Below are 23988 nucleotides of genomic sequence, written 5' to 3' on the forward strand. Positions count from 1 at the left end.
ACTGTACGTGGCCAGAGAGAAAGAATGGGTGAAAAACTGCAAGGCAAAGCATATGAGTTTTAAAGTAAGTCGTTAGAATAGCATTAGAGAGGAACTGGTGACAAATAATAAAAGAAAAGAAAAAAAAACAGGAAATGGGGAGGGATGACTGGAAACTATAAAAACCTAACCATTCACAATAGTTCTATCCACTACACTGGCTTCATCATTTCTTTCAAGTCATAGCGCCCTCCTCTCTCTCTCTCTTGCTCTCTTTCTCGCAGCTCTCCTTCCCCTCCCCTCCCCTTCTGTTGATGGTGTAGCTCTCTCTCTCTTTCTCTCTCGCTCTCTCTCGCAGTCTGGTGGAGCTGCACACAAGGATTAGAGGGTTGCTGTGAGTGTCTGCTCAAAGAGAAGAAGGCAGAAAGAGATATATCTATTTTTTTAAATCTCTAGGACAGGATAGCCTTACTGTTGTGGATAAGTGTTCTGATTTACCTTTGCACAGCATCTACCTCTCATCTAAGTCGCACCAAGCTGAAGCGCTGCTGCGCCTTCACCTGGGGGAGGACAGATCAACCCGGGGGACTATCTTGCCTGGACCTCCACACGGGGAGCCATGTGAGCAGCACCCCACCACCACTACCGACTTCACACTACAGAAGTCCCCCTCCACTGTCTGCACTCTGAGCTGGGGAGCACAACCAGGATTTTTCACCCCTCTCCCTGGAATCTCTACTTTCAGGGCTTGAGTGTAGGGACTCTCCAAGCTTGGTGTACCCCAGTGGAAGGCACTCTTCTCAGGGCACTGGTCGGGCTGTGAGTGCCCCCCTGGTCTGGAGGCCAGCCAGCAGCACTCCAGCACCATGGAATACGTTCTTGGGATTGTAGTGCTGCTGTGTGGGGCGGTGCAGCCGGGAAGAGGAGTTAATCCAAAGCACAACGTACCCAGACTAAAGCTGTCATACAAGGGTAAGCCCATTCTCCATTCTCCCCTGGCTCCAGGTTATATAGGCTCACCGTAGTAGCTGGTGCTTTTAGCCAACACTAGCCTGTCAGTTTATTTTTCTTGCCCATGGGTTCTCTTTTATGCTTTGCTTTTCATCTATTCTTCCTCATGTTGAGTATGGCTTTTTCCTCCTTTATTTCTGTGGATCTATTTCTGCCTCTGTGTCTGTCTCATTCACTCTTTCTCCCTCTTGGTCAGCATACATGATCTAACTCTCTCCTTAACCTACTGTCTTCCTCACTCCCATTAACTCACCCCTTCTTTCTGGCTGGTTCTGTCTGTCACTATTCTACTTACAAATAGTCAAATTGGTTCCATATGCTGTGAACGGCTCTTGCCTGAAGTTAAATGTATATATTGGCCCCTGTACCAATTTTCCCTTGTGCTGTCCCCTTGTGCTAGTACTGTACAGCCCTGTTAAGTGCTCTGCACGGGCAGTAGAACCTCTGTTTTAATGGCTTCTGTCCCAAAAACTCCTGAAAAAAAGGAGGAGATCTGCTTTGGTTGTGACACAGAGCCCCTCTTTATGGGGCCAGGTAGATTTCTCTACTTCACATTACTGTATCCTGTACGGATCCAACAGTTGGAGTGTGTGTGTGTGTATTAAATCACCTACTTGCACTAGAACATACATTAATGGTAGAGAGTAAAAGAGAAATTTATTAGTTTTCTCCTTTTTTTCATCTTCCTTTTTTGTTTGTTTTACATCGTGCACGTGTAAGTTTTTGACGTATATAGCAAACATGTTATTCTCTCTCCTTGTGTGTTATTTTGAGGGGAGACTGCGGAGCGCCGGTTCTTCCTCTCCTCCTCCCTCTTTCTCTCTCTCTCTCTTTCTGTGTCTCGTCTCCTCTCTCACACCCTACACTAAATCAGGCTTTTTGTAATAGCAGACTTTTCATCGCAGCTAGAAATAACTGGCAACATTTTTGGCATATTTTTTTTTGCTTTTTAATGTCAGTGAGGGAAGGCTATTGTGGTTCTTTGTCCTAAAACATGACCGAAAGTATATGCCTGGGAGTGTGGTCTCTCAATTCTTTATTTTCGTCCTGTTTCCCTCGTAAGACGTGCCCTCTGAAAATTTACGAACAGGCTGATTTGCCGTCGGGTTGCAGCCGAAAACACGAGCGTGCGGTTGAAAAGTACGCGTGTGCGCTTCGTCTGTCACCCAGAGCTTTTGCTCCTCACATGATTTCAGTCCAAGTTGAGGGAAAATCACATTTCGGGCTTGAGGAGGGTGAATATGATGTTTGTCACAAATTCATTCTCTATCTTTAGACAAAACCTTTACTATAACTTATGTTTAGAGGCCTGCCATATGACATGCACGTTGTAATTTGGGAGTAGTATATTTTCATTTATCACCCTTTCAACTTCCAAATGTGTATGATTGTATGTGTTTTAAATCCAAAATAAAATCTGTGTGAAATAGTATTTAAAATTCTAAAAAAGAAAAATAAAGCTTTAAGAGTGCCATCATCATACGGGATTTCAAAGGGTGATGACATGCATTTTCCACATGAGCTGAATAAATCTGGAAAGCATCATTCTTGAACTCACCTGCTGCAAGTCATGTATCCCCTGGGTTCCATCTCTTCAGTTCACACGAAGCCAAGCCTCTAGGCATGATGAGACGATGTCATCCCTTCTTTACCCAGCCATCTGTTTAAAGAATGTGAATATAGTTCCCTCCTGCCCCCTTTTTGTGATCCTCTTCACTGTTCAGTCTGACAAGTGAACATGTTGCTGACAACAGCACTAGACAAGAGATATGTCATCAACCATCAAAGTCTGTATTGACTGACTGTGTGAGTGATGGACGAGTGAGAGCAGGTCTGCTCGGGAAGGGAAGCCTGTCACGCTAGACGTACTTTTATGGATTTCTTTTTTCTTTTTTTTCTTTTTTTTGTGCTAAAAGTGCATCAAAGCTTTGTTGTTTATGTATGTGTGCGAATGTTCTTGCCACATCTTGGTGTGAGAACTCAACACCCTCTCTTGTGATTTCCTCCCCTTAGACTGTAAGTGGTGTCTCTGCATGCGAGTGTGTGTGTGTGTGTGTGTGTGTGTGTGTGGCGCAAATGTGTCAGGTCTTGCGTGTCCCCATATAATTAGACACCTGGTTGTGTGCATGTGCATGTGCCCGCGCGCATATGCATGAGCTCACAGATAAGTTTCTTTTATTGTGCCGTTGCATCAGTGTTTCTATAATTATGCGTGATTGCATTCTGCTGTTGGCTTGCGCCGTTGTGCGTGTCACAGCGCGAGCGGGCGTGGGGTGTAAAGGCATGAGAGCATATCGTGCGCCGCTCTCTTTGTGTGTCACCGCTCGCCAGCATCTGCGCCTGTGTCTCAGGCCCACAGGTGTTTGATGGCTCTCTTGATGTCTGTCAGGAGACAATTCGCAGTTCACACCCACATTGTGACGGATGGAAGGAGGAAAGGGAGGACGCTGGTAGAAATGGTGGAGGAGATGAGATTCGCGTTTAATGAAGGAAGAGCTGGCAGGCGTACAGTTGATGACGCAAAAGGATGGGAGGCCGGGCTTCGAGTGAAGTGTCGCTCATCCCTTCTCCCCATGCAAATCCAGCTTAGTAATTAAGTCAAATAAACAGCAAGGAGGAAAGCTCCCAGGAAGGACAGTCGGGCAAGCACCGTGCAAAAAGTCCAGCACGAGAGCCGAGAGTGAAGGAGAGACTCCCAGGCATAGGACAGCCACAAGAACTAGCAAGGTTTGTTATTTGTGGCAGTCATATAAACACAGAGCATGTGAGCAGGGGCCCATGAAATCATTCTCAAATGAGCACTGATGACACGCCTCCAGGGGCCGATAGTCACACAAGACGGAGCGTTTTTCTTCTTCTGGAAAGGACAGGCGGAAGATTGCAGAGTGAGCAGTTTGTGACGGAGAGCGACTGAGAAATGGGAGACAGGTAGATAAAATGACCTCTCATGGGACGGCTGGCAGGGCAAGCGCGGAGTAAATGATTTCCCTGTGGGGTCAGTTAGACGTTCAGCAAAAAAGGGATCGTGCTCTGCGGGGACGGGACGCTGATCAAAAGAGTTAATGATTTTCTTGTCTCCTTGAGACCGAAATAGCGCTTACTTACGTCGCCTTGAAGTAGTAACACAAGCAAGGAAGGCGTAAGGTGAAACTCAAGTCCAAGTTCAAATGATCTTGCTTAAATTTGTGGCACGTGTTGATACCATCTCATCACAGTTCTGCTTGCGTGAAGAAGAATTTAACGCTGTGTGTGTGTAATGTTTTAAAGCAAAAGAAAAAGGAGAGGCTGACTTGTTACTCAAAGTGAGTCATTACCACCTTGAGTTTTTGAGCAACACATGTGGAAATCATCACTTTAGAATGAACTGCGACTGCTCCACAGTCCTGTTGCACCACTGCAATACGTCATGCATGCGAATCACAAGGAGAAAACACGGGTACACTCCCATGGATCAATGCATACCTGCACACACATTCCTGAACAATCGATGTACAGCACTCTCCCTTACTGTGTTAGTAGCCATCAGGAGGAAGACTGACCCCTAAAGGTCATCTGAGGTGCATGCAGCATGAGGGGCCTTTCTGTGAAACTCCCACCAAGACCCAGTGTGTCGGTCTTATAATGAAATGAAAAGCGAGACTTAAAAAACTTTAAAATGTCCCATCAAACAACCTGATAAATATTCTCAGTGTGTTTGATTATGGAGCCTAGGTATGACCTCTCAGCGCCATCACAGACGCCCCACGCTGGCTCGATGGGTGGAGCTGATGAGGAGCCGGGGAATCTGGAGTTGGCTCACAACCCTTCAAAATAGACACTTGGTGTGGAACCGCACTCGACGCAGTCAGTCTGGACTCAGCCCCCATAATAAGCCTGTCTGTGTGTCCATGTGTGCTTGTGTGTGGGCGTGCCTGCTCGCCTGTGAAAATATGCGCCTGTTTGTATGTTTGCGGGTGTTTGCATGTGCGTTGGGTTCGTCAGTGTGTGTTTTTTCTATTTATTCTTTGATATGTGAATGAGCATCTGGGTGTCTCGCTCTCAGCTTCTCTCTGCTGTATCTGTCCGTTCTTGCGGGCTGGGGCTGACAGAGCGGATGTAGATAATTATAAGGTGTTCGTACAACGCGCCAACTTTGGAGATGCCTGCCTTCGTCTCTCTCTTTCTCTCTTTCTCATCGTCCTTTTCTCCCTAACCCTCCTCCCTCTCCTGCGGCTCAGTCGCTTCAGTTGAGGAACCACAACACCGCAGACCTTAAGTACAATCTTCAAGCAAGCTCTGTGTGTGTGTGTGTGTGTTTATAATTTTTTTTATGTTCGTCTCCTTTTCCCGTCTCTTTGATTGCAGCTCACTTGATACATATCTTTTGGCTATCCTTCTTTTCAACTCTTTTTGGACACACACACACCCACACACACTGAACTGCCCTCATCTTTTCTCCCACACAGCCACATTCCAATAGTATAAACCAATGTTTTGCACTGGTTTGGTTTTCAACTATGCCCCTGTGTTACATCGGAATATATTACTTTTCCTTCCCCTGACTCACAAACCTGACCACAGAGTTTGGTGAGCTCCCACCACCCCGAGTCCACAAGTTTAAAGATGGCAGAATGAATTTGTGCATATGTGTGTATTTATGTGACACTCATTGCCCCACAGATACCCAGCTCCACTTGGGAAACAAAAACAAAAATCCATTCATCAAATCCCTGAAAAAAGCAAATCTGTTTTCACTGAGCTTTTATACCGCACCAGCTGATCTCATCCTGTGGCATATATAAGAATATAATGCAGGAGGAAGACAGCAGAACCCTTTGTGTAATTTGCAACTTCTATGAGCATCCGTTGCATGTGTCTTCTTCCCATCAGCTATTTTCTTTTTTAAATTGCCATAATAAAATAATCTGCATGTGCACTCAAATGTCACAATAGAAGGGAGCGTCAGCGCAGTTGGTGTTTGCCGGGAGATGAATATGTGTGCGCACTGCAATTGTGTATGTTCGCTGTGCATTTTTTGTGCCTGCGCACGCATAAACACAGTACGGGCATGCACGCGGGAAAAATATCCCGTGTCTTTGCATCTGTGTTTGGGATGTAGGCTTAGGTTACAGCATGGTGCAGATTGCTGAACCGTGGGTATGAATGGGTCCCGCCACCTGCTAAGTCTTGTCAGTCAGATGGAGAAAGGGTGCACCGTTCAATCTGAGCAGAGTCGCGTTACAAATGAGGGGGACATCTCTGCAGAAAGACGGACTGAGGGACCGACAACAGACGAATAAAAGGGGAGCAGCTAACAAGAAAATGTTAAGAGAAAGTAGAGTGTGTAATGATTTTTTACACAGGCTGATATTACTAAGCATTAGTGGCTATTTATAAAAATTATAGACACTGTTAACAATTTTAATCTGACTCTACCAATTTTAGTGTTTTACTGTCAAAATCAGAGGTCAACTTGAAATAGCAGCGCCTTAAAAATCACTTTAATTTAAGACTCAATTTAATGTGAGGTCATTTTTTCCCCGTTTCCTCAGACTTGCTGTTTTATTCCTGTCATAAATAACAGGAACAGCATAAGACATAATGAGGAGGGGTTGAAAACATATTGCTTCATTATGACAATATTAGTCTTGACAGTTTAAATTGCTTTCATTATCATTTTCCAGTGGAACTGCCTTTAACAAAGTGCACACAGCAATAATTCTTTTTTTTTGTTGTTTTTGACACAAAACCTAATTTGTTTGCACAATACCCCCCCCCTAAAAAATGCTGCACAGAGCTGAAATGTGCATCCTCGCCCGTGGATTTGTGTCGCATCAGTGTGTTTGCTGTCACATTCAGATTCCTGGCCCTGCCTCATTAATTTGTAATAAAATGGCAGAGCTGACATTCAGCTACACTGTACAGCTGACAGGCTGCACTAACAGGCAGTGGCTCCAGACATGACCACCATAACCACAGCCTGGTTCCTCTCAAAGTCCATCCATCAAACTGCCTGGTGATAGCACCAGTGGCTTTGCAAGAGGAGCGATTTATTTTTTTTCTTTGAGTCTACGCGTATGTGTGCTTGAATAGACACAACCATTTCTGCCAGTTTGTTCATACTCCGAGAAGTTTGGATGGGTGACTGCGTACAAAAGTCAGTGTTTAGATTCCCTTGTGTGTCTGTGTTTTCCTTAAAAGTAATAAGAACCAAGGCAGGCCTCATTATACCGTGAACATTTAGTGGTGTGTGAGTGCGGTAGGCACGGCCAGGCCTCGAGCCGTCTGTGGTCGTAGCCCTGGTCTGTGGTCCAGCCGTCCAATGACAGGAGGAGACACACGCTAATGAAACGGTTCCATATTTGACCGCTTTTGTTGTACGCAAGCTTTTTACGGGTTTCTGCCTCTGTTTTGTCATTATCCTTGATTTGAAGGAGGTTTCTGTCTGTTGCTCTCTTTCTCAGTCTCTCTGTTTTTTCCTCCCGTCAGATTTTCTAGTATACCGTCCTCTTGTATTCTGTATTCCTCCTCGCTCTGTCTTTTTCTCTCTCCCTCTCTCTCTCGAGGGAAAACAGGCATGGCATACGGTGACAAGGAAGTCTAGCATTTGGGTTGAAAAAGATGAATGAGCTGTGTGGTGAAATTCAACACATACTTAAACTATTCATATAGATTCGGTGCGGTTTGGATTGTGGTCACATTTCCTTATTAGGGCCTCTGATGCATATTCTGTGTTTTCACATACACTGAGTCATATTCACAGGACAGAATATGGTATTAAAATGTCCCATAAGATACGGTACTTGACTATGAGTTATGGCTGTGAGTCACTTTTGGTTAAAAAATAGAAAATTATTATTGAAACTGTGTAGAAATCAAAGGAAACTTGCTCATTCTTCCTGCAAAGCACCATCACTGTGGCTTCAAAAGCAAATTTGTGACATATTTAGTGTGGCTGTAGTAAATAGTCCATCAACACGGGCTTCATTCACACACACACACACACACACACGTACACACGCACACACACACACGTGCTCCGTTCTTCTAGAGTAAAACGCTCATGGGAGTTCCTCTTAATTGTAGAGTTCGGGGCACCGTGTGTAAGGAAGCACATTTCCTGTCAGAGCTGTCACTCAGCTGCACCTGAATGAGAAATCCAACAGTCCAGGTTGTGTTATACAGACAGTCGCCATGGAAACCAACCCACACCTGCTACTGTGCTTAGAAAGAGAGCGAAAAGGGAGGGAGGAACACCGAGAGGGGAGGTGAACTTTTAAGGCATGTGTGGATATCCTTGAGCTTAGGATAATGTTTGAGCACTTTGTTAAGCAAAGCTCTCTGCAAATTTCCATGCGGCGGCTGTCTCCTCTTTTTCTGCCTCACACCTGCGTTTTGTGGCCGAGGCCATCACGAGAGAGGCAAAATGTACACTGCACCACACACAGAGAGAAAAGAAAGCATTCAAGAGCTGAGATGCCAAACCAAACCGCTGGAGATATTATAGTACTGTTCGCCTTTGCTTCTGCAAAGCTAAGCTTGATAAACACGTGCCATTTTTTCCCCCCGCGTGCATGTGAATGGAGTAGGTCTTTCGTAATACATAGATTTACACACTCGTTGAATCCACAGAAACAGCACCTATGAGGTCTAAATCATACACCGCACAAGAAAAAAGAGGATATAAACAGGACGTGGTCGAATAAAATGAGCATTCACTTGGACGTATGAACAAGGGGGAAAAAAAGACTTAAATAAGAGCGACATTGTTTTAGTGGAATATTATCCATCTGTTGATTCCCAGTCAAGTGTTTTCCTCTGTCAGGCTTTTATGTTTCGTGTCACTCGCACAGCACACACATCCTCACATACACGCATTCAGATAAACATAATTTAATGCCTCGTCGCCTTTCTTTCATGTGGTTTCATTATTCTGCTATTGCGTGGCATGTAGGCGTCTAAAACGCCTGGCTGTTTGGAGAATGGGGGAGTGAAGAGTACTCCATAGACAATTGCACTTGAATTTTGAATGTAGCTTTTTTCCCCTCTAGCTTTTTAAGACAAGAGCCAGGTTATTTTCCATAATGGAGTATGACGGTGAGCAAATGGTAATTTATTTGAATGAATTGCTTGTATTTGCCTGTTTCAAGCTGCGTCCTTGAATATTTGTTTGCAGTGATTGAATATGAAAACAAAGACATATAACGGCTGTCGAGTAGCCTACACGTGTAATAATGTAGATCAGCATATATGGCCATTCACTCTTGTGTTAATCTCAAAGGGAAAAGAATACACTGATGGCACGTAATTTCCGGTGTGGTTGCATATTTGCATCTGCGTGTGTAGGTGTGCCCTTGGCATGTTTGTCTGAAGCCGTCCGCATCGTCCGTTGTGCCTTTTGCAAAAGGAAAATGTGCAAGAGAAAGACAGCAGACAGAGGATGTGTGTAACAAGAGACAGTGAGGAACAGACACAGAGTTGTGTGCATGTGTGAAATGAGGGGAATGTATAAGCATGCACCAGTATGTGTTCAAACGTCTCCGTGTTCAATGGCTAGTGTAAGCAGACTGTGTGTGGTGAGGGGGCATGTGGCTTTGTATGAACGCATACGTGAGCAAGAGTGTGTTTCTGTGTGTGTGTCTGTGTGTGTGTGTCGGGGGTCCGGGCAAGGGAAGAGTGCTGGAGGTGGAAGCTGCTGAGTGCGCTCACTGTTCCACGAGTTCGTGCTGCATAAGCACAAATTCTGATTGGATTACAACTTGGACTATGTGTGTGTGTGTGCATATATATATATGTATATACATGTGTGTGTGTGTGTGTGTTTGTGTTCAGAGAGAACTAATGTGGTGTATACATTTAGGTCAATATCTGCATGTAAGTTCAAGGGTGTGGCAGGTGTTTGCATTTTAAAAACTAGAGCGCTGTGAATTCATGTCAGACCTGCTTTTCTTTTGTGTGTTTGTGTGTGTGTGTGTGTGTGTTCGTTCTATATGCCTGCTGACTGTGTGAGCGTTTGCTTGGTTACTATATTTTGTATGAGCTGTGCCTTGTGCTCTCTATCTTCTCTTGTTCCCATTTCCAAACGAGTGTGTCTGTGTTTAGGTTGGAGGTCCTTAGGTGCTTACGCCCCAGTTCCTCCGATTTTCCAAACCGCAGTAGATCCCGGCCCCAGATAAAGCCTCTCTGTGTGTTTTTGTGCGCACAGGCCACCTTGTCTTTGTCAGAGATTACCACGTGTTGAAATATGTGTGCGGTGATTTTTTTTTTTTTTTTTTGGCCCATCTGGAGGAAACTTTTCATGAAGGATCTCAGATACTGACAAATGGACCGCAGTTCTAACTCAACTCATATTCGATGAGGAAACTGAAAATTGTCCTCTGGTTTGTTATTTTGCTGTTTTTGAAATCGTCTAGTCTTCCTCTCTTCCTTTGTTTTCATCTTCTATTTTTTTTCCATTTCATTCTCATTTTTTATGCCCAGCTTGGCTTTCTGCCACGTCCATCACTTTTTCCGTTACGCCATAGCGAAAACACAAGAAGACCTCTCTGGCGTCCTGTCGGCTGGAAACAGCATTTCCTGACTTCCCTTCTCAAACTCATTTCCTGACCCTTCTGTATTATGTCTTATTGGTAAACTGAAAAAAGTGGGTCCCGACTGGTTAGCATATGATAACAAAATGTTTATGAAAATTGCTCTTAAGTTAAACAATGACTTCCTTGAGCACTGTGGATTTTTTTTCCCGTGGCAGCCGAGTGTGTGCAAATGTGAATGCCAGCATGTCAGTGTGCACGGAATGGCCCGCGTAGGAAAAGATACCTACACGCACTGAAACCCCCACACATGCGCTCAACCCTTGTGTGGTACAGTACAAAATTTCACACAAATTCACTCCCACAGACCTCCATTCATGCCCTCACCCACCCCCTCCAGGTTCCTTAACCTCAAAGGTAGCCTCAAACAGAAATCCAACTGACACAGATGAGCTGCGAGCGTCTTTATTAGGTGATGACCGCTCCTTCTCACAGCCCTCATCCACCCGGCTAGCCTTCGATCCACAGAGCTGGTTGACACACCACTTCCTCCGTATCCCCTTTCCATCAATCCACTTTTTATGTGGACACAGATGTCTAAGATCTTACACATTGTGAGCGGGCACAGATGGCTCCTATAGCAGCCCGTCAATCAGAGCTTTGTCGGGAGAGCACGGAGATCACAATCCACTGGACTGTATACTCTTGTGCATGTTTTCAGATAGATAGATAGATAGATAGATAGATAGATAGATAACTATCTGTCTATTGGAGCAGCATGCAGTGAAAAGCCAAAATGATGGTTGACATATTGGATATTTATTTTTGTTGCCATGTAATGATGTTACAGAGTTTTATTCACAATGATAATTAAATATAATTTAATGGGTTTGGTCAACGTATTCTCTCCACAACAGAAATATGTAATAAATAAAAACATCACATGAATGGCCGTACTAAAGTGTTTTTATACACAGTAAAGGATTTTCTTTCATATTTAATTAGGACTGCAAACAACAATCTTTTGATACATATTTTCTTTCTTACTTTTGTGATAGTTATTATATTATTATAATTTAGTTCACTTACTAAGCAGTTAATCTAATATCCGTATCAGGTCATGTCATATTGTAGATTATTTTGGGGTTTTTTTATGAAATTGCCTTTGACTTTGCATAATTGTAAAAATCAGTTTTCTTGGTTTTTTCGGACAAGTAGGTTCACGAGCATAAACGATGAGATAATCCAGGGTGGGAGTGCTGTTCTTTGTTAATATAATACTGTTGGTCTTGTGATAGCTGACCCTGCAGAGTGGAAGGGACTCATCTTTGCTGATTAAACTTTAACTGACTGGCTAGACTTCAGCCGATATGCCAGGTCTTTGGTTTTCATTCAGCTTGACCACATATTATAAGTTGGCTTCGCATACATGTGCTGTAGTATACGTGCAGCCGCAAACTCGTTTATGTAACATAGTAACCCGTTTAAAGATACATGGACACCTCCGCACATACTTGCTTACACAAAGTGTCTCCCCTGGCCTTTACTCCATATGAATTATTCAGCCAATCACACGGCTGAGCAGTCTGAACCGCGTCCCTGATTGGGACATGCTGTGTTCACTTAAAATGTCTCACGCTATACTTGACTGACAAGTGTCCGTGCAAGTGTTTGTGTGGAAACACAATTAAGGAAACATGAAATCTCCTTAATATCCTACAACATTATCATAGATAGGGAAGAACTGTTTGTTTGTTCTTTTTTCCTGCCATTGAAACATGGCTTTGATTAAAAAGCATTCACTGGTACTGACTGATTTAAGATATGAATAATTGTGATTTCATGCAATATTTAATCAAAAAGATACTGTGTGTTGCAAATGCATTTTTTACACTAGTCTTTTGTGGTTAGTCCAAACTTGGTGGAAGTGCGTTGGATAAATATAGACTTGTTTTTGTCATTTAAAAAAGCTTTTCTTCTGTCGTATAGCCTTTTCTTCACCCTTTCTGTGCATCTAAGAATCACCATGTTTTTCTTCTTTCCTTCCAGAGATGTTAGAGTCTAGTAACCTCATCACCTTCAATGGCTTGGCAAACAGCTCGAGCTATGACAGTTTCCTATTGGACGAGGAGCGAGGGAGACTGCTGGTTGGAGCTGAGGACCACATTTTCTCATTTGATCTCGTTAATATCAACAGGGACAACAAACAGGTAAAACTCGTTTCAGGTTTGTCTAAAAGTCGTCTCTCTCTTTCCATCTTTCCCTGCCTGCTGCTCCCTCTGGAGTCCATTACTCCATCACTTTCTCTCCTCCCCTCATCCCTCCCACTGTCTGTCTCGGTCCAGACGAGGCTGTCCATAATTCCATTACTCCACCTGGACTAGGTTAACAGTCTCTTTTATCTGATTCAGGCTTCTATCACAGACACACAAGACTGACACAGACTTGCCTGCAGGCTGCAGAGAGCTGAAAAAGGGAATGAAAGTGCTGAAAAATACATAGTCAATGCGGAGAGGGGAAAGTGCGTCTTTTAAATCTTTTGCCCTTGGCTCGGATGTGTATTTTTCCCCCCCTCCTTTCCTTTTCGTTCTTTTGTTCTAATCTTTGCATCATTACGAGATAAAGGCCAAAAAAGCAGTGATTAAGCAAATCTAATGTAATTATCCTAAAAAATGTGCAATGCAGAATCCCATGAGGGGAACAGTCAGCTGATCTAGAGAGGAGATAAATCTAGGAATAGAGTGAGCAGTGCGTGTGTCTATTGTAAGCACATAACAGTGTGGATATGTGTACGTGCATACATTTGGACATGGAGATATGCATACATTTCCATTGTCTGCAGACATCTGTGTGGCCAGGAGCAAAAAGTTCAGCTCTGTCGCACCCATTTTTGCAGTGTAATTAAGTATAATCTTTCCCGTACTTATTACAGCTCACACATGCATGCTCATACACTTCATATGCCCCATGTGTGTTTAATTCATGTGACACCAAAGGCCACAGATGGATGACAATGAGACCTATCTCTTCCAAAGCAAAGTAGCAAAACCCTGGTTTCTTTTCATATTTGAAGTGAAAAGTACAACCTTATGGCGAGGATTTCAAGCGTAGACACGCTGTAATTTAAACCAGAACCCCTGTTTAGACTGTATAAAATGCCTGTATTGACACAGCAAATGTCAGAGAGGGCAATAAAACGTATATTAGTCAATTTCAATAAAACATCAGATTGTATTTCTTTTTTTCATTTTCATGTCTGTCAATAAATCTCTTCTTTACTCCCCTTTAATGCAGTCAATCTTGCGCTGTTCTACAACGTCCTTATATTTATTATATGTGCACATATGTTTCTGATGGAATTGCCAAAGATATAAAGCGAAATAAAGAACTGGGTAATCCAGGAAATATCTTTCTTAATCATGTCCTGGAATTACACGAGGCTTGCTTCTTTCCTCTGATTCACTCTATCGACTCACTGCCTTCCAGTTGAGTGTTTCATGAAATGACTTTTAAATGTTCCTCTCAACCCCCAGCATGATATGACTTTGCTTTTTTGCTTTTTTTTTTGTTCATTTGCACAGATTGCGTGGCCCGCCACCCCCTCTAAGAGGGATGAATGCAAGTGGGCAGGGAAAGACCTAGGGGTAAGTCCACATTTATAACAGCGTCATGATTAGAGCTGTTCCGTGTAATGTTTGCTTTTTGTCACGGAAATTACATGTCTGCTCTGTCTTCAAATTTCCCTTTTTTGCTTTTTTTAACATCCTAATAACAATATAAGACAGAAATAATTTCAGGGCCCAGCAGTCGTTAAAGAAACACTAGCACGAAGAGGTATTAAATTAGCTCAGATAAAAGTCGTGGTGCAGTACCCGTGTTCCATTTCACCTCTGGCACGCTGTACTCTCTATAGGCTGTCCCACAATGACACCTACATCTAAACACACTGTACAGCAGATGTTCAGTCACACGATAGTGTACACAGCATGTCGGGGGCACAAGGACAATGAGCTTATTTGCTTCTGCGATGTACAGTTTAATTTTGGGAGCATGTTTATCCATGTGCCTCAGAGTGCGCGTTTGTGTGCATATTTATGTGGGAGTGTATTGTTTGAGTTCTCGTTATCTGACGCGGTGTGTTAGCTCACATGTCGCAAGTTTGCTGAACGCACTCTATGCTGCTGACTTTGTAAGCACAGTGGTGTTAGTGTGCTTTATTTGTATGTGTGTGTGTTTCTGTTTGGAAAGGCCTTGGCTGCATTGTATCTGATCCTAATTTCATAGCTGGATGAGTCTCGAGTGCGGTGCTGCTGGGTTTTTAGGATTATCAGGAATTGCGCAGTCTTTTTAAATCATAGTGGTTCCGCTGGGATCTAACTCACTAGCGACTTTTTGGGTTTCGCACAACCACGTAGGCAACACTTCACCTTCACTCCCTCGTGCAGTGGAAAGAGTGTGCTCTGGCAGCACAACATCACACAAAATACAATGATGAGGTATTTGCCTGCTGTGAAAATGTTTACCCTTGAAAATGAGGCGGTGAGAGCAGAGACAGAGTACAGCACGGAGAGGCCTTGATTAGGACATTACTAAAGCATTCAGAGCTCCCATAGTGATGCATTTCCCCAAACCACAGTTTACAGCGGCAGAACAAATGTAACAGCTGCCCCCTAAAAAATGCCTGATGGCTGTATCACTATCCGTGGTAGAATGGCTGTGTAACATGGTCCAAGTTGTTGCATTTGATTCACTGAACAAAGCGTTCAGAGTGTGGATTTACGATTTCGTAGAAGTGCCTGATGTCATTTCGGATTTGCTGTCCAGCTATTATAGACATTAATGGGAAAATAATACTCTCGAGTTATCCCACATTTCCAGTGCATTTTCTTTATTGAACTAGAGAACTCAGCATTATCTCAAAATTCATTCAAGTCATTTAAATGTTTACAAATCTGTCCACCTATTTTGCCCATGGGAGGTCAGCATTAACAACCAATCCAACGAGAGCCATTAATATCATCCAGTAATGACTCATTTATCCTCTGCGGGTGTTGCGGTTTCCACATAATGACATGGTTTGTGATCAGGGAAGTCATTTTTCTCCATGGAACAAGAAAGAGCCGCAAGTTTGAGTGACCATAACGACCGCCTCTCAGTGTTTAGGTGTGACCTACCTACCACGTAGCTAATGATTCTAACTGAGACAGCCGTGTAAAATCCCAAACAGAGCTGACCCTGGAGGGGATTTTAGAAGCTGATGAAATGTATATAACGAGGGCCGTGAGAATGATGTGGGGGGACATGCACGCTTCAGCAGTACACAGAGGGTAAAACCATTAGACACACAGACACACAAAGACTTGCAGGGTTAAGGTCAGCCACAGGGCTTCAAGTTAAGTTAATGATAACACACATAGTTAAAAGGTGTTTAAATACATGGAAAACCCCAGTCTTTTAGCATGCTATCACAGATTTTATATTAAGAGAACAGTTAGACTTAGAGGAGATAGAGTTATTTGCTTTCTTCCAAAAGTTAGACAAGAATATTGATATTACAGTCTGTAAGATAATTTTTAAGATGCTGTAACAGCATCAGGCAGTTACCTTAAAAACAGACAGGAAACAGGAAATTAACCAGTCTGGCCATTTCAACAGGTAACAAAATCTGCCTGCCAACACCTCTAACACTCACTGATTAACATCGATCTAGTTTGTTTAATCAATGAAATATAAGTGGAAAGGACTTAATGGAGTCTCCACCACAGACGGATAGATGCACAGTACTGCAAAAAAGTGTTGGTCTACCCCTTGTTTCTTTATATTTTTTATTGGAAAATGTAAATAGGTGCAGAGATTTACTGAAACATTTATAAATATACATTGAAATACAGTATATAAGGGAAAACTGAGTTTTTACAATTCTAATGAGCTTGAAAATCAATATTTGATATGACCAAAGCTTAAACTCTCCTGAGCCTTGATTTAACTCGGTTGCGCACACGGGCATGGACAACTGGAGATACAACAGCCCAGTCATTCCTGTTATAGTTCTTTGAAGTCCACTCGAAGTCCGCGGCCTGGGGCACATGCATAGTTAAGGCATTGAATTAATTCATCAGCTATGCATGTGCCCCAAGGACCGCGAGACCACATGCTCACAAAACACAGGCTGGCAAGTGGAGTCCAATGGACTTGTGGATACAAAAAGTTTTCATGTAATTTCTTGAAATAATCTTAAGGAAAAGTTCTCCAGTCTTTCTCTTGAAAAACATTCAAAGGCTGTCTTTATTTCCATCCTCTGTCAAGGTGACTCCTTCAATAATATTGAGGTTCAGGCTCCAGGGAGACAAGTAAATGACTGTTAGTGTTCCCTTGTGTGTTTTTCTATCAAGATATGCTTTGCATTGGCAGTGTGTTTGTAATCATTGTCATGCTGCAGGATCAAGCCGTTTCCAATCAAATGCTTTCCAGATGGTACTGAATTGTCGATCAAAATCTCATGGTATTATTAATAATTCCATCAATTTTGATAAGATCCGCAGCACCACTGGCTGAAATGCAGCTCCAAACCATGACAGAGCTTCCATCATGTTTTACAGATGGCCATAGACACTCACTGTTTTTCCTCCCTCCTGACCTCCTCATTGACGACTTGAGCCAAACATTTAAACTTCGCATTTATCACTTAATAAGCGCTGCTGCTTTTCTCTCCACTTCTTGAGAAATATAGCATACCACAGTCTTTTCTCCATGTTTGCCTTCCATAAGAATGGCTTCATGACAGCTACCCTTCCCCTCAAAGCATTCCTAATGATGTTTTGATGAACAGTAGATTGATCGACTGATGGGTCATATGCATCATTCAGGTCCTGTGTCAGGTCAGCTGGAGTTTTTCTCATTTCTTAAGCACATGATTTCCAGATACTGTTTATCTGCTGTAGGTAGTTTTTAGGCCTTAAACTTTTTTGATATCCTCAAATTATCCAAGAGCATATGAACGGTGGCTCAAAACATTTGCACAGTACTGTGGTCAGTATATGGTTTTGAACCTCATATTTTGAAGCTCATTAGCAGTTTGGCTAATGCCATGCTAGTTTGTTTGAAATTAGCATATTTATCAGCTAACACTAGCAATCCCTGCTAATTAGGGCAATGTACCAGAAATACTAGAATTTAACTCAGCAGAACTGGAGCCTCATCTTCTTGGATGGGCCGTACCTCACAGTAGGTCATATTATTGATAATTTCATGTTTCAGAAACAATAACAGCCTAGAGATCCAGTTCAGTTTGTTTTTCTACCTTGTGCTGTAGCGTTTTTTTTCAGCTATCGTTACAACCATGAAATAATCAATGAAGTAGCCTCCTGTAAAACCACAAACTCTATTTTTTTTACACTTTTTACAATACAAAAAAATGCATGGACAAGCTCATTTTTTTAACCTTCAAACAGACCTCCAGCTAACAACCTTGCTAAGCTATTTAACTCTCGGGCACACAGATATGTGAGTGGTATTCATGCCTTTAAAAACAAAAAGTCAGTGGTTTTCCCAAAATGTCAAACTTTCTCTTCGTGCAGGTTACTGTGGAGGAGAAACAGTTAGAGCTAAAACAACAGTTTTTGCCTTTTAGAATAATTACAGAAAATTCTGCTTTTTTTTTTTTTGAGGGGGGGGGAGGCGGCTTTGCAGTGAGTGATCCCAGAGTTTATTTTAAGCAGCACTGGAAAATGTCAGCATCCATTTACGGCTCATATAAGAGACACCATCAAATCATCAAAGCGAAATGTCTGCGAGCTTGAAAAGACTGAACAGATACATGTGTTTTAGGGAGGGAAGAAGAAGGATAATTTGGCTGCCTGTGTGATGTGTGCTGTATTTTCAAATCCCTGAGCAAATGTGTACTTATTTGTTAGGTAGATATCCAGCATGTATTTATAATTAGGCAAACCCCAGCCTAATCTCTTAAACACATGTGGCCAAATCAGCTCCTCAAGGCTGCTAATAGGCCTCCTACATTAACCAATCCCGTTGATTAGCACTCTAATAAACAGTCTCACACCACTGGGACTTTCAACACGCGCTGCAGCGCCAACCCAAATATCCTCAGTAAATTCAAACATATGGGTCGTTAAAGATCTGTGGTAGATTTGCCTGATTTTCCTTACAGGTGGGATTTCCTTAAAAGAGACTCAATTACACACACAAACTGGAAAGTCCCTGCTTAAAATTAAATTCCAGCAAATCTTTGCTATATTATATTCTGCTTTCTATTAGTCTCTATTTTCAGTTTTTCTCTAATAAAAACCTCAAGTTTATTTTCATAAAGCATACCAGTTAATTTAAACTTTATGATATGAAGGTGGCAATTGGCAGAATGAGGTTACTGTTAACATATCAGATCATAAAGAGCAAAGGTCACAGAGTTGCATGTGGCTGTATAATATCCTACACTGGTAACATTACAGCATAAACAAAGATAGGTATCACATTAACAAAAATGTATTCAAAACAGTTTTCCAGCCTTAAATCTCACGGTATCCTGTAAGCCACAGCCTTACAGCCAAAAACTTCACATTACTGGCCAAAATGTAGGTCTGTTTTATGCTAGTTTTTATGATTGTTTAACTTTATTGTCATGTGAAATGTGGTGTAAAACTTTATGCATGCTGTACAAAACTCATCCCACCGGCCTGTAACTTAATTTAACCTTATGCCTGCAGCATAACTGCAGCATATTATAACCGTAGGATATATAAAAGTTATAAATAATTCAGTCTTTTAAAGTAATGTTTATAGTTACTGTTGCATGGCTAAAGTTATGCCCTTTTATCAACACACATATTGACATATAAACATATTAATATGAAGACGAATTATTATAGTCAAGCGATCTTCATGCATGCTGTAAATATAATATTCATATAATAAAAAGATATTCTCAGTAATTGCAAGTTAAAAAAGTATTTTTATTATATTTAGGATTTGTGAAAAATTGTTTGCTTGTCACACTCCAGTCTCCAAAATGAAGAAAGGTTTTTTTATTTTTTACTTTTTATGGTCATAAAAATGCTTAAATTTCTAGCAAACTGGTATTAGAAGAAATGCATAATTTGGTAAAAGGTATTTGCATTAATATATCCAAAAAAAACAACTATTTACATTTGATGATTACCACTGAAACCTGTGTGAACTTCATCACTAGAACAAACTTTATATCACCAACACCAGCTTATGTAAAATTGGATTATTCACTGGAAAATCATATTTTTTTCCACAGATAAACCCAGTTTTGTCATTTGAATATGCCTGATCCGTATTAAGTTATTGTAATAGTGGAGGCTTTATGTTTCTGTGTCTCATTTCTTTTTTAGAAGGAGTGTTCTAACTTCATCCGTGTCCTTCAACCGTACAACCAGACCCATCTGTACATCTGTGGCACAGGAGCCTTCCACCCCATCTGCGCTTATCTGGAAATGGGCAAGAAGGCAGAGGTAATTCATTCGGGGCTTTTATTGTAACCAAATGTTTTGGGGTTTTAATCAGTTATATATATGCAAAGGGTCATTTAAATCTTAAACTGAACATTCATTAAGAAGGCATGAAATGTGACAACAGCGCTATAGTAAATTCATGTGAGAGAAAGTCTGAGTATTGTCTAACGTACAGCCGTGTTTATTCCCTCTGACGATTATCTTCCCATCAGCGTTGTCTTTTGTGCGAAGCAGTGGAAAAAAGCGGTCACTACATGGTTCAATTACAGCTGTCGAATATTTAACAGCCTTCCATCCTGCATTAAAGTTTAATCAGTCATCTTGAGAAACTTCTACAGGTTAATCAATGTACTAGCATGGATCCTGCCGTCCAGCAGTAGGGAGGGGTAGACCCCAGAGGCGTTCACTTCAGTTTAAAGTAGTGCTGACAGTCTGTAACTGATTGAATAAATTAAAAGTCACAAAAAACTCACTCGCTTTTCTTTAAAAGACTCAGAGGTCGTGTTTGTTTTTACTTCATTTTACTGCTTATATTCCCTTTTTTGGTGCATTTGGTAACCAAAGGCAGCAGTGTAATAAAACATTTCTTGTTTCTCCTGTCTGGAGGAAGTGTTTTTTTGCATCCCACTCCCCCAAAGTAGCGTGCTATAATGAGAATGTATTGTAACTTGAAACACATGCTATAAATGTACCTTTAACCATGCTCGTTGTGGCTTTCACTGCCCTCATTTCGATCTTTGACCTTTTCCCACCGCAGGACAACATCTTCCGACTGGCCTCACAATTTGAGAACGGCCGCGGGAAAAGCCCTTACGACCCCAAAATGCTCTCAGCCTCACTTCTCCTTGGTGAGTTTGATGTGTGCTTTTATTACTTCCAGGGAGGACGCAGTCACTTCAGAGCTGGTCATTTGTTCCTAACTATCCTTTCTCGCTGGCAGATGGAGAGCTGTACTCGGGCACATCTGCTGACTTCATGGGAAGGGACTTTGCCATTTTCCGTACGCTGGGAGATCATCATCCAATCAGAACAGAGCAGCATGATTCAAGATGGCTGAATGGTAAAAAAAAAAAAAATCTTAGAAGATGAGCTAAGAGTGAATTCTTTTATTTCTCATGTTCAATTCAGCAGTTGAATTTTTTTATTGTGGTGTATTCTGCTGAAGATTTCTCAATTATATTTATTCCTAGTAGCAACAGTGAAGTATAAACCACTTGAGACTGCAAAAACTAGATAACATGACTCAAAACACTTTGCTATTAAGGTAAAATTAGACCATTGTGGTCTCTATAGACCTCAACCTTTCCCTAAAAGCTGGATGTAAATCCCTGTCATTGGCCATTATTTGGAAAAGTATACCATTGAGCTTTTCAGCAGACTTTGAGGCATTAAATTCTCTCGCAAGCCTCAAGTCTCCAATCATTTCCATTCATGTGCAGACATCAGATATCAGAGCCCATTCACAAAGTCAGTGGATTTGCCTGTGCTAGCAAGATTAGCGCTGCAGTGAGGGTTATTGACTGCTCAGTCTGTCTGGCTATCTTTCGGCACCGCAGAGGACTTAGGGAGCCACAAAAGGTCAGTTTGAACCTTTCCCTCAAGCTCTGCCATCCCCCCCACCCTACCCTCTTTCCCACAGAACTAATCCGCTCTTAGCTGTTTTCCTCCTGTAGTGGAGTCAAATTCCTCGCAGTCCCCCACAACCGCCCACGTCCCCCTCCCCAGGCACCATCAAAAATCACAAACACGGGTCTCGCCAGTGCTGATTACTGTGACATATTAATAAAGAGCAGTATAAACCGAGGAAGTCATTGTTATAGCGTTAATCCTCATCGATCTTTCACCTTGTTCAAACAAATACGCTGGGGATTGTATCCATTCGGCTCGGCAGAATCCAGCGTCTTCTGCACAATGAGGGGATTGTAATTGCATGGATTACCGGGGTGGAGATATTCTATTGAGGCTTTATCAACAAGGTTATATGGTACTCAAATGTAACAAGAGAGAAACCAGCGAAGGAATCCCTAATAGCAGCTGATTCTAAAAGGATTTGGGGTTAAACTGTAGTTTTGGTAGTCCTGATTTATTTACGCATTCCTTCACATTTTGATGACCTCTTGCTTATATGGATGGTTGGATTTTTCCTTTGAATAAAGCAGCTTTTTGTTTGGATTATAGTTAATCAGTGGTATGACTTCAGTGGTCAGCAGCTTGTTTTTGTTTTGTTTTATCTGTGGTGTGCACACACAAATTTATGGTGGTCTGCATATAAGGGCAAACATTCACGATGGAAGTATGAAGTGTGTGTGGGGTACACACAATTCACAGCAGAGGTCTCGCACCTGCGCAACCCTTATAAATCTGCCTCCCACTTTGGCCACACGCTCCTTTTTCACAGCTACTCTATATCCTAAACGCCCATGGAGGTGTAACATGGCACTGCTTGTTTCTCTCCGCTTAAACCCCCGAGCTTTTGGACGTAGGCTCGCTTTACGTGCGGCGACGCCTCAGTGACTGCGGCGACTTTTCCTCGATTCTTACGCCCCCTTTATGCCAAAAGATCCCAGCCCTAAGGCCTTGGCTCCTACGTTTAGCTTTGATTTCCTCTTGCGCTTAAAGTCAGGATAAATTTATTCAAGTGTTACCCAGGACAATCAGAGCCATGTGTGTTTGCGAGGATGTGGTCTAGAGACAGGGTTTATGTGGGATTTGGATTTGGAGCGCTCACTTGAGGTAAAGTCACATACTGTAACACTATGGTGTAAAGTGAAGGGCTGCTATTACCGAGCCGTGACTGGAGAATATCGTGGGGGGGGATTGGTTACAGAGGTGTAAAATAGGGGTGAAATGATTGTCACCGGGGCAGAGGTTGGATTGTAAAATTGTATTTGTGTGTCTGCTGGGGTGAGTTTATGAGTGTGAACAAAGTTTATGTGCTTTATTTGTTTATTTTTCCTCTATTTTCTTTTTTGTAGATCCCAGATTCGTAGGCATACACCTGATCCCTGAGAGTGACAACCCCGAAGATGACAAGATCTTCCTGTTTTTCAAAGAGAACGCAATGGACGGGGAGCACACTGGGAAAGCTACTATTGCCAGGATAGGACAACTGTGTAAGGTAACAACACACACAACCCCACAAAACTGTTATAACAGTGTGATGTGGTATCAATACGATTCTGTTACACAAAAAAAGTAGCATACTTCTTATAATGTGCCTTAGTTATCAGTTTATATATATGTCCTAATGAGAAAATCAAAGTAATAATGAACAGCCAGAGTCATAGTTGCTGAAAAAAAGTTAACGATCATATGCCCATAGTTAACCTTTACCTTCCTTATAAATGCCTTAATATAGTATAAGTATAAGTTAGTTAGAGGTGGGAATCTTCAGACACAACGCCCCACAATACAATATTATCACAAAACTTCACACATGATACAATATAGAAGGAGACTGCAGTCCTATTTTTATTACTGCAATATGTTTTATAAACAGAAACTTAATACTTCTGTAACATTTTTAAACTTTCTGTTTATATAAATGTGATATTTACAAGGACCTTACTAACAAAAGTGCATACGGAGGTTTGGGCTGACAGCACGTCAAATGTTGTTGCAGAATGACATGGGAGGTCACAGGAGCCTGGTCAACAAATGGACCACTTTTCTCAAAGCGCGGCTAATATGCGCGGTTCCTGGCGTCAATGGCATTGACACACATTTCGATGAACTACGTAAGTGCGTTTTATTTTATTTATTTGTGTCTTTGCTCGATGTGGAAAAATTCTAACCTCAACTCAGAGCTTCACCTTCACACATTATTCTTCTCGCTGTTTAGAGGATGTGTTTCTCATGAGCTCCAAGGACCCAAAGAATCCAGTTATCTACGCTGTATTCACCACATCCAGGTACAGTCTTTTGCCCTTGACCTCCAAAGTGAGCATGCAAGGGTTTCAAATGTTCAAACTGCGTGACAGATGCTGGTAGTATCAGAA

General features: G+C 42.0%; 1 protein-coding gene across 2 annotated transcripts in view; it reads left to right on the top strand.

Annotated features, from left to right (window-relative positions):
* The first annotated feature begins 269 nt into the window (after nt 1–269).
* sema3aa (sema domain, immunoglobulin domain (Ig), short basic domain, secreted, (semaphorin) 3Aa) overlaps nt 270–23988 on the top strand; it is a 35981-nt gene continuing 12262 nt past the window's right edge. The window contains exons 1-10 of one of the 2 annotated variants that reach the window (XM_063500490.1): nt 270–600; nt 725–951; nt 12549–12709; nt 14081–14143; nt 19871–19990; nt 20748–20838; nt 20931–21050; nt 22966–23108; nt 23613–23727; nt 23832–23901. In XM_063500490.1, coding sequence (XP_063356560.1) covers nt 846–951; nt 12549–12709; nt 14081–14143; nt 19871–19990; nt 20748–20838; nt 20931–21050; nt 22966–23108; nt 23613–23727; nt 23832–23901 — 989 coding nt within the window. In that variant the 5' untranslated portion in view covers nt 270–600; nt 725–845. Of the gene's footprint in view, nt 952–12548; nt 12710–14080; nt 14144–19870; nt 19991–20747; nt 20839–20930; nt 21051–22965; nt 23109–23612; nt 23728–23831; nt 23902–23988 lie in introns of both variants that reach the window. The other variant, XM_063500489.1, reaches the window with a different exon arrangement.

The sequence above is a fragment of the Pelmatolapia mariae genome, linkage group LG17 (assembly GCF_036321145.2).
Source record: "Pelmatolapia mariae isolate MD_Pm_ZW linkage group LG17, Pm_UMD_F_2, whole genome shotgun sequence".
Lineage (NCBI taxonomy): Eukaryota > Metazoa > Chordata > Actinopteri > Cichliformes > Cichlidae > Pelmatolapia > Pelmatolapia mariae.